Raw genomic sequence first — 15838 nt, forward strand, 5'->3', positions numbered from 1 at the left:
GATAAATGGGCCCCTAGAAAATTTTGTAGCATGACTGGAATGGGGCATGGTCATCCCCCAGGATAGGTGAGCTGTGCTCACACCCAGCTGTGGTTTTTTTTGGTATGGTTTTGGCAGAGAAGTTTTGGCTGAAATGTACGACCGGCAATGGTGGCAGATAGGCATGATATCTCTTTATGGGGGGAGGGATACCAAATCTTCTCTAGAGGACAACTTGAGGCCATGCCCATAGCTAACCTACTGAGTAGATTCTAGCTTTCATGTCATTTGTTTAGTACATTCTATAAACTGAGTTAGAAGATGATGGGTTTCTAATTCTATGGGCAACTTCTATACTTGGCTTCAGTAGAAGGTTTGACACCTCTCCCCTTATGAATGTTTGATTTATCGTTTTAAATTAGGATTACCTTTTTTGCTCATGAAGGAGAGAGAAGAGAGACCCCCCGGAGATATACTGTGTCACAATGGCAAACTGACTGGGGTCGTCCATGCAAGCGCCGACAAACTGAATCACACATGGATGGTTGAGTCGGCAGAGTATGGAGACCTCTCGGCAGAACATGTCCACGTCTGACTTGGAGCAATACGTGTTAGCTCTGTATCTGAGAGCAATGGGTAAAGAATATACAGTTATCAGTGAGCCAAAGGGAAAATACATGAATAATTTATAGAGGAATAGACTGTCTTGTGGCAGAGGCCTGCAGGAAAGATTTCACTTAAAGAATTCCCTTTTCTTAGCTTTGTATTTAGGTCAAAAAAACAAGAAAGTCTGACTTACCGGCACTCATCCAATCTCACCCAGCAGCTCTTATAATACATTGTTCAGACTACAACCGAGGGTTGTCAAAGCCCCTTCCCCTTGAGCTACGGCTACTCATTCAACGACTGGATACTGATATCAGTTTCTCATCTGCTAGGCTATATATGGGAGGGTACAGGTGGGAGAGGAAGGATTGTAGGAAAATGTGTGTGTGTGGGGGGGGGGGGGGGGGGGGGGTTTCTGGTTGCCCAGAAACCCGCCTCCTCTTGGCAAGTGGCTCAAATTATGATAATAGCAATGGCATATAATATGATTACTAGAGCTGCCGCCACAATATGCAGTGTAAGGGACAGAGCAGAGCTGCTGCACGTGCCCAGTGGTAGCAGCTTCTTCTACTTTTGCTGTGTGTGTGGATCTGAGTCCTCAATCAGTGCTCTGGATCAGAGAGTAGCTGCCAGGAAGAAGAGACAGGAGCCTTACCATGAGGTGGGAGAATGTGTGCTTAGAAAGTGCAGTAGCTTTGCGCTGTGTTATTTAGTCATATTTGTCCCTTAATTCACAAGATTCTAAAAGGGCAATTCAATTCCTACTGATGTGCCGCCAGACATGAATGGGATGTCCAGCTGCCGACATTACCGTTTAGTACGGTAGGCAATCCTCCCTCATTTTCCTACACATCACTAGAGGCCTTAGGAAAAATGCGCAAAGATATTGCCGAAGGTTACAGGAGGCACTCCGCAAACACGGAATTGAATTGCACACTAATACTAAAGTAAAAAGCTTATTCCTAATGAAAGCAATTTGTGAGAAATTGGTCTGGTTATATGGGACTAAACACGTGAGGGAAAATGGGTCAACTCAAAACTATTTCTAACTCATCTACTTGTGAGCCCACATGACACATCAAGTGAGTTTGCAAACCCGAAACCAATGAGGCATGTAGAAACAGATAACTCCATCTGGAAAGAAGATGTTTCTAATAACAAATGTAACTATAAGACAGCGGAGCAATAATAAAACTTGTTTGAAGATCGGCCTCAGCTCCGGTTTATTTCATTTTTGGACATCTCTTGTATGCAAAGTTGAATTTTATTCATGGCATAATTTAATCATTGCATGTAAAATGCAGAAACTGTCATAGGGGGAAACTAATGCTTTGAAAATACATACGGAATAGTAATACATCAAATAAAAATACTTTTACTGAAAAAAATCTATTACTCAAATAGAATTTTCCTTCATTGACCTAAAATTGAAATTGCAAAGAAACGTCCTTGAATTTACCTTTTAACGGCCACAATTTTATTTCTGCATCTTCCTTTGTATACTTTCCCAAATGACCCTACAAAATATCATAGAATGGGATATGATTCTTGCTAAATAATTAACAGCTCTTCTGAGGCAGCGACTTATATCTTATCTCACACCTGATCCAATTATTTCATGAAATTCAATTTCGGACATCTGAAGGTGAAAGTGCGAGGGCAGGCTGGCACGCAGCAGGAGAACATCAGCTTTTTCTGGGGGGAAAAGAGTTTATAATTAAAAATATTAATGTTACATTCTAAGAGAAGACTTTACCCTCATCATGGGAGTAAAACATTATTTAATATTTACTTTAATATATTATCATGACTAAGAATGGTAGCTATTGTACCTACCTCCAACTCTTAATCCAGAAACAGTGAATGCATCTACGCTTCGAGAGAGATAAAGTACCAACCAATCATCTCCTGTCATTTTTTTAAACACAGCCTGTAACGAGGCAGTTAGGAGCTGATTGGCTGGTACTTAATCTCTCTCCGCTTTATCTATCTACAAGGCTTAGTACATAGGCCCTCCCAGTCTGAAAAGTGACGGGAGCTTATTGGCTGGTACTTTTTCTCTTTCCACTTTATCACTCTCCAAGCAGTGATGCATACGCCCCCATCTGATGTTCCATGCAATGATGACGTAACACGTTTATCTGACATTTCCCATGAAAATAAGATTTTACTCACCGGTAAATCTATTTCTCGTAGTCCGTAGTGGATGCTGGGAACTCCGTAAGGACCATGGGGAATAGACAGGCTCCGCAGGAGACTGGGCACTCTAAAAGAAAGATTAGTACTATCTGGTGTGCACTGGCTCCTCCCTCTATGCCCCTCCTCCAGACCTCAGTTAAGGAAACTGTGCCCGGAAGAGCTGACACGATAAGGAAGGATTTTGAATCCCGGGTAAGACTCATACCAGCCACACCAATCACACTGTATAACTCGTGATATTAAACCCAGTTAACAGTATGAAATATAACTGAGCCTCTCAACAGATGGCTCAACAATAACCCTTTAGTTAACCAATAACTATATACAAGTATTGCAGACAATCCGCACTTGGGATGGGCGCCCAGCATCCACTACGGACTACGAGAAATAGATTTACCGGTGAGTAAAATCTTATTTTCTCTGACGTCCTAGTGGATGCTGGGAACTCCGTAAGGACCATGGGGATTATACCAAAGCTCCCAAACGGGCGGGAGAGTGCGGATGACTCTGCAGCACCGAATGAGAGAACTCAAGGTCCTCCTCAGCCAGGGTATCAAATTTGTAGAATTTAGCAAACGTGTTTGCCCCTGACCAAGTTGCAGCTCGGCAAAGTTGTAAAGCCGAGACCCCTCGGGCAGCCGCCCAAGATGAGCCCACTTTCCTTGTGGAATGGGCTGTTACTGATTTAGGATGCGGCAATCCAGCCGCAGAATGCTCCAGCTGAATTGTGCTACAAATTCAGCGAGCAATAGTCTGCTTAGAAGCAGGAGCACCTAGTTTGTTGGGTGCATACAGGATAAAAAGCGAGTCAGTCTTCCTGACTCCAGCCGTCCTGGAAACATAAATTTTCAAGGCCCTGACTACGTCCAGTAACTTGGAATCTTCCAAGTCCCTAGTAGCCGTAGGCACTACAATAGGTTGGTTCAAGTGAAAAGCTGATACCACCTTAGGGAGAAACTGGGGACGAGTCCTCAATTCTGCCCTATCCATATGGAAAATCAGATAAGGGCTTTTACATGACAAAGCCGCCAATTCTGACACACGCCTGGCCGAAGCCAAGGCCAATAACATGATCACTTTTCCACGTGAGATATTTCAAATCCACAGTTTTAAGTGGCTCAAACCAATGTGATTTCAGGAAACTCAACACCACGTTGAAATCCCAAGGTGCCATAGGAGGCACAAAAGGGGGCTGAACATGTAGCACTCCCTTTACAAATGTCTGAACTTCAGGCAGTGAAGCCAGTTCTTTCTGGAAGAAAATCGACAGAGCCGAAATCTGGACATTAATGGAACCCAATTTTAGGCCCATAGTCACTCCCGACTGTAGGAAGTGCAGAAAACGACCCAGCTGAAATTCCTCAGTAGGGGCCTTCCTGGCCTCACATCACGCAACATATTTTCGCCAAATACGGTGATAATGGTTTGCGGTTACTTCTTTCCTAGCTTTTATCAGCGTAGGAATGACTTCCTCCGGAATGCCCTTTTCCTTTAGGATCCGGAATTCAACCGCCATGCCGTCAACGCAGCCGCGGTAAGTCTTGGAACAGACAGAGCCCCTGCTGTAGCAGATCCTGTCTGAGCGGTAGAGGCCATGGGTCCTCTGATATCATTTCTTAAAGTTCTGGGTACTAAGCTCTTCTTGGCCCATCCGGAACCACGAGTATCGTTCTTACTCCTCGCCTTCTTATTATTCTCAGTACCTTTGGTATGAGAGGCAGAGGAGGGAACACATAAACCGACTGGTACACCCGCGGTGTCACTAGAGCGTCCACAGCCATCGCCTGAGGGTCCCTTGACCTGGCGCAATATCTCTTTAGCTTTTTGTTGAGGCGGACGCCATCATGTCCACCTGTGGCCTTTCCCAACGGTTTACCAACAGTTGGAAGACTTCTGGATGAAGTCCCCACTCTCCCGGGTGTAGGTCGCTCCTGGAATGAACACTGCTGACAGTGCTAAGATGTGATTTTCCGCCCATCGGAGAATCCTTGTGGCTTCTGCCATCGCCATCCTGCTTCTTGTGCCGCCCTGTCGGTTTACATGGGCGACTGCCGTGATGTTGTCTGATTGGATCAGTACCGGCTGGTTTTGAAGCAGGGGCCTTGCCTGACTTAGGACATTGTAAATGGCCCTCAGTTCCAGAATATTTATGTGTAGGGACGACTCCTGACTTGACCAAAGTCCTTGGAAATTTCTTCCCTGTGTGACTGCCCCCCAGCCTCGAAGGCTGGCATCCGTGGTCACCAGGACCCAGTCCTGTATGCCGAATCTGCGGCCCTCTAGAAGAAGAGCACTCTGCAGCCACCACAGCAGAGACACCCTGGTCCTTGGAGACAGGGTTATCAGCCGATGCATCTGAAGATGCGATCCCGACCACTTGTCCAAGAGGTCCCACTGAAAGGTACTTGCATGGAACCTGCCGAATGGAATTGCTTCGTATGGAGCTACCATTTTTCCGAGGATTCGTGTGCAGTGATGCACCGATACCTGTATTGGTTTCAGGAGGTCTCTGACTAGAGATGACAGCTCCTTGGCTTTCTCCTGCGGGAGAAACACTTTTTTCTGTTCTGTGTCCAGAACCATCCCCAGGAACAGTAGGCGTGTGGAAGGAACCAGCTGTGGAATGTTTAGAATCCATCCGTGCTGTTGTAGCACTTCCCGAGATAGTGCTACTCCGACCAACAACTGCTCCTTGGACCTCGCCCTTATAAGGAGAACGTCCAAGTACGGGATAATTAAAACTCCCTTTTTTCGAAGGAGTATCATCATTTCTGCCATTACCTTGGTAAACACCCTCGGTGCCGTGGACAGTCCAAACGGCAGTGTCTGGAATTGGTAATGGCAATCCTGTACCACAAACCTGAGGTACTCCTGGTGAGGATGGTAAATGGGGACATGCAGGTAAGCATCCTTGATGTCCAGGGATATGATGTAATCCCCCTCGTCCAGGCTTGCAATAACCGCCCTGAGCGATTCCATCTTGAACTTGAATTTTTTTATGTATGTGTTCAAGGATTTCAAATTTAAAATGGGTCTCACCGAACCGTCCGGTTTCGGTACCACAAACAGTGTGGAATAGTAACCCCCTCCTTGTTGAAGTAGGGGCACCTTGACTATCACCTGCTGGGAATACAGCTTGTGAATTGCCTCTAGCACAGCCTCCCTGCCCGAGGGAGTTGTCGGCAAGGCATATTTGAGGCGGGGGGGAGACATCTCGAATTCCAGCTTGTACCCCTGAGATACTATTTGAAGGATCCAGGGATCCTGTGAGCGAGCCCACTGATCGCTGAAATTTTTGAGGCGGCCCCCCACCGTACTTGGCTACGCCTGTGGAGCCCCCGCGTCATGGGGTGGGCTCAGAGGAAGCGGGGGAAGAATTTTGATTCTGGGAACTGGCTGACTGGAGCAGCTTTTTCCCTCTTCCCTTGTCTCTGTGCAGAAAGGAATCGCCTTTGACCCGCTTGCTTTTCTGAAGCCGAAAGGACTGTACCTGATAATACAGTGCTTTCTTAGGCTGTGAGGAAACCTGAGGTAAAAAAATTTCTTCCCAGCTGTTGCTGTGGATACGAGGTCCCAGAGACCATCCCCAAACAATTCCTCACCCTTATAAGGCAGATCTATGTGCCTTTTAAAGTCAGCATCACCTGTCCAGTGTCGGGTCTCTAATACCCTCCTGACAGAATGGACATTACATTAATTCTGGATGCCAGCCGGTAAAATATCCCTCTGTGCATCCTTCATATACAAGACGACGTCTTTAATATGCTCTTATGTTAGCAAACTAGTATCCCTGTTTGACAGGGTCACAGACCACGCTGCAGCAGCAATATCTGCAGGTCTCAGTCTAGTACCTGAGTGTGTAAATACAGACTTCAGGATAGCCTCCTGCTTTTTATCAACAGGTACCTTCAAAGTGGCCGTATCCTAAGACGGCAGTGCCACCTTTTTTGACAAACGTGTGAGCGCCTTATCCACCCTAGGGGATATCTCCCAGCGTAACTTATCCTCTGGCGGGAAAGGGTACGCCATCAGTAACTTTTTAGAAATTACCAGTTTCTTATCGGGGGAACCCACGCTTTTTCACACACTTCATTCACTCATCTGATGGGGGAACAAAACACTGGCTGCTTTTTCTCCCCAAACATAAAACCCTTTTTTAGTGGTACTTGGGTTAATGTCAGAAATGTGTAACACATTTTTTATTGCCGGGATCAAGTCACGGATGTTCCTAGTGGATTGTGTATATGTCTCAACCTCGTCGACACTGGAGTCAGACTCCGTGTCGACATCTGTGTCTGCCATCTGAGGGAGCGGGCGTTTTTGAGCCCCTGATGGCCTTTGAGACGCCTGGGCAGGCGCGGGCTGAAAAGCCGGCTGTCCCATAGCTGTTACGTCACACAAAGCCCTTTGGGGAGACAGAGAGAGAGAGTATGCCAGCACACACCAGAGCGCTATATAATGTGGGGATTAACACTATAACTGAGTGAATTTTCCCCAATAGCTGCTTGTATATACAATATTGCGCCTAAATTTAGTGCCCCCCCTCTCTTTTTAACCCTTTGAGCCTGAAAACTACAGGGGAGAGCCTGGGGAGCTGTCGTCCAGTTGCACTGTGAAGAGAAAATGGCGCCAGTGTGCTGAGGGAGATAGCGCCGCCCCTTTTTCGCGGACTTTTCTCCCGCTTTTTTTATGGATTCTGGCAGGGGTATTTACCACATATATAGCCTCTGGGGCTATATATTGTGATTATTTTGCCAGCCAAGGTGTTTATATTGCCCTCAGGGCGCCCCCCCCCCCCCCCCCCAGCGCCCTGCACCCATCAGTGACCGGAGTGTGAGGTGTACATGAGGAGCAATGGCGCACAGCTGCAGTGCTGTGCGCTACCTTGGTGAAGACTGAAGTCTTCTGCCGCCGATTTTCCGGACCATCTTCATGCTTCTGGCTCTGTAAGGGGGACGGCGGCGCGGCTCCGGGAACGAACACCAAGGACGGGTCCTGCGGTCGATCCCTCTGGAGCTAATGGTGTCCAGTAGCCTAAGAAGCCCAAGCTAGCTGCAAGCAGGTAGGTTCGCTTCTTCTCCCCTTAGTCCCTCGTTGCAGTGAGCCTGTTGCCAGCAGGTCTCACTGTAAAATAAAAAACCTAAAATATACTTTCTTTCTAGGAGCTCAGGAGAGCCCCTAGTGTGCATCCAGCTCGGCCGGGCACAGAAATCTAACTGAGGTCTGGAGGAGGGGCATAGAGGGAGGAGCCAGTGCACACCAGATAGTACCTAATCTTTCTTTTAGAGTGCCCAGTCTCCTGCGGAGCCCGTCTATTCCCCATGGTCCTTACGGAGTTCCCAGCATCCACTAGGACGTCAGAGAAATATTGTTATAGGGGTGTATTCAATGCTTGTCGGGTCGGATCTGACAATGCAGTATTCAATGAGCGGCTTTTTTATTTTCTTCCTGCTCTGCTCTGAACTTGGCGGATGCACTTTATAGCCAGAGCTCAGCAGTCCGGGGTGGGGGGGAGGGCGTTCCTCCACCGCCTCAGTCTCGGCACCCGCAGGGACTTCAGCGGGGTCCAGCGCAGAGCCACCCAGGAAAGGTGAAGGAAGGAGGATCAGGATGATGTCACCTCCTGCCGCATCGCAGAGTACGGACGGGAGCTCCGGGATACAGCCGCTACTTGAGGCCGCGGATCCTGAGCCAGGCGCAGGCCCTGATGTCCCTGGTGCGTGTACATGGGGCGTGGCCAGCTGCGGGCGAAGCCACATGCTATTATGAAAATCAGAACCCTCCTTACAGAAGGGTTGACAACTGATCGCTATGGGGGGCAGTTCTGAGGTACTCAGAAGCCCTCCCTGTGTGCACCACTTCCAGACCCCTCGGTGCAATCTACTTGTTGCTTATTACAACATTGCTGATCTATTATATAATATCTGTAGAAATGAGCTCTTTGAAAGTGTAGTTCCTATTAAATGCTCTAACTCCTGCTAGATTCCCAGACTGGATCCCTTCCCATATTAGACAAGCCAACATGTCTGCTAGACTAATTGTTAAATGCATCTGTCACTGTCACAGTTATGGCTTAATGACCGTCTGCTTGGAACAGACTAATATAATATTTATGCCAGAGTAATAAAAGCATTTGTATGTGCAGAGTCATTCTGTCCTGTAAGCTGTCACAGGCAGGGCCCTCTGCCCTCATGTGCTTTCCCTTCTGCACTTACACCATCATCACCTCCCAGGGGAGCACCCTGTCATTGCTGAGTATGGGGAGATCTGGGAAAATTAGGGTGACTGTAGCCATAGTGACAGGCAGAAATACAAATGGAATACTTCACTTTGCGGTAACGTTTGAAAGGCTGCATTGTGTCGGCGACCGTCACATTTTGCACAGTTACGCACAGCTCCGTGTGCGGCCGCCATCTAGCAAATTTTGGCAAAATGTATATGCGCAGTAGCAAACATACGCATCTTTGCGTCAGTGAGCGATTTTGAGTCAGACGCTACTCTCCATTCAGCAAATGGTGGTTTCTGGGGGTCAACTGAGAAGCAAGCGTCTTGTGGGATCACAGGAGGCGCATTCCTACGCATGCCTCCAGCAATGTAATAGTAAATAATGTAGTGATAAACTCAGCTGCGTCATTGAGATATGGATGTGGCGTGTTACCATTTCCAGCGTATATCCTTACTGTAGGCGCAGACGGACTTCTAGTCTGGTCTACAGATTCGTTACTCGTCCACAACGTACAGTTCCTAAGTGACCGTTATCGACACATGAATTGTTGGGAGCGTGCGTTACCTTTAGTCATGCTTTTAATCTTCCCGAGAGGCGATGGAATGGATACATAGGAACCATCTAAAACACACAGTGCAGAGAATCGTTACCATCAGGCACAATTAATATACAACAGCTATAGTGTAACGATATCACAATGATATATTTTAAAGAGTTGCCAATCCGGGACGCTATGGGCCACGTACAACGTTTGGAGCAAGTTCAACAAAATGGTGCAGATGTGTACCTGCAGAACCCACGGTGAGAAGGAGGAGAAATGCTGAAAGCTGTTGCAAACACTGGGGGTAATTCAGTTCCGGTAGTATTCTGAAACGTACTGTACATGTGTGTTACGGGTCCTGCGTCGTCGGATGTAGTACGGCGCAGGGTGCAGACGTCAGTGATTGACAGTCTGCAGCTGCTTGGGGCGGAGATGACCTATGTTTCACAAGGTGTTTTGTGGGAGAGCCAATTCCAGGGTCTGTCTTCCAACGGAGAATTCCTGGTCTCAGCGTCAGAGCTGCAGCGACCGGTTTGCGTAACCTCATGGGTCACTCAGCCAGCCGATTGTGTTGCAGGAGATCCAATGCTATGTCCTCAGAAACAGCACTGGACTACACGCGCATGCAGGAGGCATTTACTTATCCAGTGGTGCAAGTGTGCGGGTACGGGTGGGTACGGCGTACCCTTAAGAATTTACCGTGGGCACACCATACCCACATCGCCGCGCCGCCGCTCCTCACCGCTCCCCGTCCCTCCCTCCCTCTGCACCTCCCTGCCGCTTCCCGCCGCTCACTGCCGCACCGCCGTTGATGTGAGGGGAGGAGAGCGCAGCCTGCGCCTCTCCTACCCCTCAGTGTCTTCGTTTAATTCAGCGCCGCCTGAGATACCAGAGCTCACGGACCGGCAGCCAAGGCTGCCGGACCGCAAGCTTTGATTGGCTCGGATCGGCGCTGAATTGAACTGAGCCACCTGCACCCGCTGCCCGCCGGACACTGAGGGGAAGGAGAGGCGCAGGCTGCGCTCTCCTCCCCTCACACACGGGAGACAGCAACGGCAGCAGCAGCGGTGAGCAGCAGGGGGGGGGAGCTTCATGGGGTGTACCTGGCACTGGGGGCATGTATACCTGACACTGGGGGCATATCTGCCAATGGGGGCATATCTGGCAAAGGGGGGACATGTGTATCTGGCACTGGGGGCATATGTGGCACTGCGGGGACATGTGTATCTGGCACTGGGGGCATATGTGGCACTGCGGGAATATGTGTATCTGGCACTGGGGGGGCATGTATACCTGGCACTGGGGGCATATCTGACACTGAGGGCATATCTGGCACTGGGGGGACATGTGTATCTGGCACTGGGGGCATATCTGGCACTGGGGGGACATGTGTATCTGGCACTGGGGGCATTTCTGTATCTGGCACTGGGGGCATATCTGTATCTGGCACTAGGGGGCAATGTATATCTGACACAGTGGGGGCATTTGAGTATCTGGCACTGTGGGGCAATGTGTATCTGGCACTGTGGGGCAATGTGTATCTGGCACTGTGAGGCAATATATATCTGGCACTGTGGAGCAATGTATATCTGGCACTGTGGGGCAATGTGTATCTGGCACTATTGGGGTCATATGTGTATCTGCCCCTCCCCCCATATGTGTATCACGCCCCCATTTTCATTGGCCACGCCCCATGTGGCATTTGGCCACAGACGCCTCCTGCTGCATTACCACATCTGTGCATCGCTGCTGCTCCTACGTAAGCAGCAGTCATAGCTTTTTGCAACCACATCTGAATCACCCCCACCGGACTGCGTTCTCACACTGCCATATATCATCATACTATACCATTCTCTCCCCCAATCCAAGATCTGTCTGCACATTTTACATTTGCTCACCCTGCAGTGCAACATTGTTTTGACCTGGTGCAAATTTGCAACTTCCAGCTAAGGGCCTAATTCAGACCTGATCACTCCTCTGCGCATTTGCAGAGGTCTGCGATCAGATAGTCGCCGCCCAGGTAGAGTGAAAACCCGCCCTGTGCAAGTCTGCGTACGCCGTGTGAAGAGCTTTGCAAACGCCGGACATCTGCAAATCCGTTCACAACTCACTCACCATCTAATGATATTTCCAGTGTGTGCAGTGTGTGCGTATTCCCAGGATTTACTCCTACAGTGCAATAGAAACAGGCTGATCGGGGCCGGAGCTGAGGTCACACACCCGCCCGCCCTGAAAACGCTTGGCCACACCTGCGTTTTTCCTGACACTCCCAGAAAACGGCCAGTTACCACCCCCCAAACATCCGCTTACTGTTAATCAACTTACGAACACCATGTGATCAAAAAAGACGCTGATTTCTTTTGCAGTTTGGCCTCGCGTCTGCACACTACGATCCGTACACATGCACAGTCGATCGATAATCGTCCGCCTTGCGAATTCGCACAACAGTGAACAGGTCTGAATTAGACCCTAAATCTGCTCCTAACGCTAAACCAGACCCCATCGCCCTTGATTTGCCACAGGCATTAGAAATGACATTGTACACGTCAGAGTCATTGCAAATATTCCCGGCCTGTAATGTCAAACGGTGAAACCCACAGAAGGTGTAAGAAGCGGCTGATTGGCTGCTGCAACTTTATTTATGTGATTGAGAAATGAAGCTATTTATAATGCACTTCAGTCGTCATAATCCAGATATTTCTAGGATTTCCTGATGCCGTCCTAGAATTTCCTTAATCGACGCGTCGGCTCTGGTGTAGCCATAAGTTACGGATCTGTGATTTCTGGTGAATAGCAAACAATTAAGTGATGTCATTTTGCTCTTGGGCTGATCATCATCCATCATCGTATTTCCATTTACAATAAACACAAGCCCGCAGACATTCTGCACTTACAGCATTTACTATTGAGGGAGGGTGTACAGTACTTTAATAAAACATATGGATAATAAATACCTCCGCCGGGTTGAGAATATTCATTACAAGGAGATTCGTCCTGAGGCCGCTTATAATGTTTCAGCAGCGTAACAATCCCGTCGTGCCCTGGAAAGCAAATAGGATGGATTGTGAGACTTTAACGTGTTATATTACAGCCCTTGCGGACAGCTTGGTTTTTGCTGCATCTAGTGATTCCCAACTAACATACACTCACTGGGGATTTACAGCCTAATAGGCCGTCGTTACATGGTTACATGGTAATAAGGTCTGGGGTAAATAAGACGCAGGTCAATCAAGCTTAACCTTTCAGAAATTCTAAATTGTGTTGATCCAGAAGAAAGGAAACCAAAGCCCCCGAGAGGTAGCTGCCATTTTGCCGCAGAAAAATGTCCTCGGATCAATCGCGGCTAATTATGGCTACAGATGACGCCCCTTCTAAAAAATATATATATATTTCAGTTCTGTTAATTTGTGGACTTACGTGGTAAGAGATAGATTGACTTAGCCACCCTTACAGTAAAGATCCCTTTCCAATGAAGTGGGTGAAACTTTCTTTCTTCAGTTCACACTTGATAACCTCTTGATGTCTGTGTGTATGTACATATATCAAATTGTATAGGCAGATCTTTGTATTGACCTCAGATATATAAAAACAGAGGTTTACTCATACACCGTTGCTCTAGACAAGCCAAATAGCGGCGCTTGGTGCGCCAGGGTCCTTGCAACGTAGCAATAAGACTACATTGCTAGTGTAGACTGACCACTGGGGTTGTGGTACATGTGTGTGACACTTAAGCCCAGATTTATCAAGCCTTGGAGAGTGCTAAATTGCACCGTGATAAAGCACCAGCCAATCAGCTCCTAACTGCCATGTTACAGGCTGTGTTTGAAAAATGACAGATAGGAGCTGATTGGTTGGTACTTTATCACTGTGCAATTTATCACTCTTCACAGCTTGATAAATTTGGGGCTTAGGGGTCTATTTACTAAGCCGTAGATGGAGATAAAGTGGACGGAGATTAAGTACCAGCCAATCAGCTCCTAACTGTCATTTTTCAAACCCAGCCTGTGACATGGTAGTTAGGAGCTGATTGGCTGATACTTTATTTCCACCCACTTTATCTCCATTCAAGGCTTAGTAAATAGAGATTGCAGATCTGCCTACAAAAAAGTTTGAATAGAAGAGGCCGCAATTGCCCCCCCCCCCCCCCCCCCCCCCCCCATGTTCTGTTATGCTCAATCAGCGACTTTATAAACGTGTGTAGCTACTTTGCGACTAAGATGTGGTATTTAGGCAGAAGTACGTTGTGCTGTTGTGGAATGTCCAGGTCATGCCAAGTGTTTCACGCTATATGACGACTTCGGTGTAGACACTGTACATAATAATGCTGCAAACCCAAATTAAAGAAGGAACAAAGCAACAGGGGGATTGCAGCCAGACTTTGGTTCTATCGATTGCTCCTTATATCAAGGAAAACAAACATAGGACATATAATTATGGAATCCTGTTCAGATTCCTTGCATGTCATTGGGAATAGGAATGGTGGGGTAATACGTATAGTCAATAAGGATTTTGGTGACAGGCCGGGACAAACGGCTTCCTGTAATGGTCCCTTTGTGTCATTGTTGTCAGGCTCTTTGCCAATGAGCCAATTCTCACCTGTATTCTAGGTTCTATTCCCGCTTGGCTGGTGGCGTAGCCCCACCAACCCAGTAGGAATGACGGGCGGGTGTCGGTATTCTGCGCATTGTTTAAATGGCGGGATCCCAACAGCCGCCACTTTGACTGCATCCCATCTATGTTGTATGTTACCAGCGGTCGGGATTCTCCTGTTCACTATACCGACTATACCGACGCCGGAATACCGGCAACTACAAATGGTGACAGTCGGCATACCGACTAACAGGGACTACTCCCACGGAGCTACACTGCGCTTGACACCCCCCCCCCTCCCCCCGTCAGTATGCTGATCGTCGGGATCCCAGCCACCAGCAACCATACCCAACCCTTGTAATGGATTTTTTACATGGCAATGTCGCCTGCATCAGAAAAGATAGGATAGAAATGTTTAACATCACTTAAGGAAGCTAATTCACAGACATTCTGGCCAAGGTGCAATAGTCCCGGATTTGCGAGCATCAGCTATTCCCGCACGTCGACCACTAGCTTTAAAGTGGCGATTCGTTAAGGCAACACCAATTCTTTAACAAGAAAACCAGCCATTTACTGTAGCAATCGGATATTTGCACAGTGGTATATGCACAGGTAAAAGAAGACACCAGAGGGTAAATTTACTAAGATGGGAGTTCTATTTAATAGCAACCAATCAGATTCTACTTCTCATTTATCTAGCAACTTCTAAAAGATGATACCTGAAATCTGATTGGTTGCTATGGGCAACATCCCATCTTAAACAGAACTCAAACCTTAGTAAATTTACCCCTAGGTGTGTAATAATGCACAGGAGACCAAATCTGACAGGAGATGGAGCATGAATGGGAGTAAGACTGGAACCAATTTTAGAGCCTCTAGTCGCGGTTCCCTCATTATATTGGCACCTATCTGAGAACACCCCTACAGTATTCGCAAGTTGACATGTTCCAAAATTTGGAACCGCTTCAAAACTCAACCAGAACTCACCAGTTCCAAAATCGCAAACAGGTTTATGGTAAAATGTTAAACACACTTGAATTTGAATTCGTGGTTCATAATTTGCAGCGCACTTTGAGTGTTCCAGTACGGGGTTCACATTACAATTCTCACATATTTTTATTTCCAAATGGTTTTTAACCAATAAAAAATGTTTTGTTTTTTTGAACAGCGAATACCACAGCGTTTGAAGATCAATATTTCACAGATCACTGCGTGAGTTTCACCATTACAACAGTTGAAGGTGGCGGTTCCGTTTTTTGTTTTTATTTGCGCAGCTGTAAGAAATGGGCGCCTGACGAAGGAATTCAGTTGTTGCTGCCAATGAGCAGCCATATTTCTGCTTGTACCCTCCTCAGATGGTAAGCAGACAGAAATAGTCAAAAAGTCTGTGCTATGATGCTTAAACGGTGGTTTGGAACCTTAACCAGAACTTTAGATGGGTGTACGATGCTAAAACTGGTGCTTTGGAGTGCGACAAGTGTGTTAAGTAATGGGCACCTAAAAACAATTGAATAGCTCCATCGGGTGCCCATTACTTGAATAGCTCCCCATACTGTATGTATGAATAGAATGTGCTGTTGCTGACCGGCCGTGTGTGACCCAGGCACACCCTGTTCTGCAGTGTGCTGCATCAGTGAGGCCCAGCCATTCTGTTTTTCTCCATTACAGTATTAATAATGCTCTCACTTTCCTGTAAC

The 15838-nt window shown here is 47.5% G+C and overlaps 1 protein-coding gene across 4 annotated transcripts in view; it reads right to left on the reverse strand.

Moving 5' to 3' along the window:
* The window catches only part of TNNI3K (TNNI3 interacting kinase), a 308028-nt gene that overhangs the window by 202544 nt on the left and 89646 nt on the right, over positions 1–15838 (reverse strand). For all 4 annotated transcript variants that reach the window (XM_063939083.1, XM_063939082.1, XM_063939084.1 and 1 more), the window contains 5 exons: positions 12506–12592; positions 9575–9631; positions 2188–2280; positions 2045–2102; positions 408–602 (listed from right to left, as the gene is read on the reverse strand). In XM_063939083.1, the coding sequence (XP_063795153.1) occupies positions 408–602; positions 2045–2102; positions 2188–2280; positions 9575–9631; positions 12506–12592 (490 nt within the window). The remainder of the gene's footprint in view (positions 1–407; positions 603–2044; positions 2103–2187; positions 2281–9574; positions 9632–12505; positions 12593–15838) is intronic.

The sequence above is a fragment of the Pseudophryne corroboree genome, chromosome 9 (assembly GCF_028390025.1).
Source record: "Pseudophryne corroboree isolate aPseCor3 chromosome 9, aPseCor3.hap2, whole genome shotgun sequence".
Classification (NCBI taxonomy): domain Eukaryota; kingdom Metazoa; phylum Chordata; class Amphibia; order Anura; family Myobatrachidae; genus Pseudophryne; species Pseudophryne corroboree.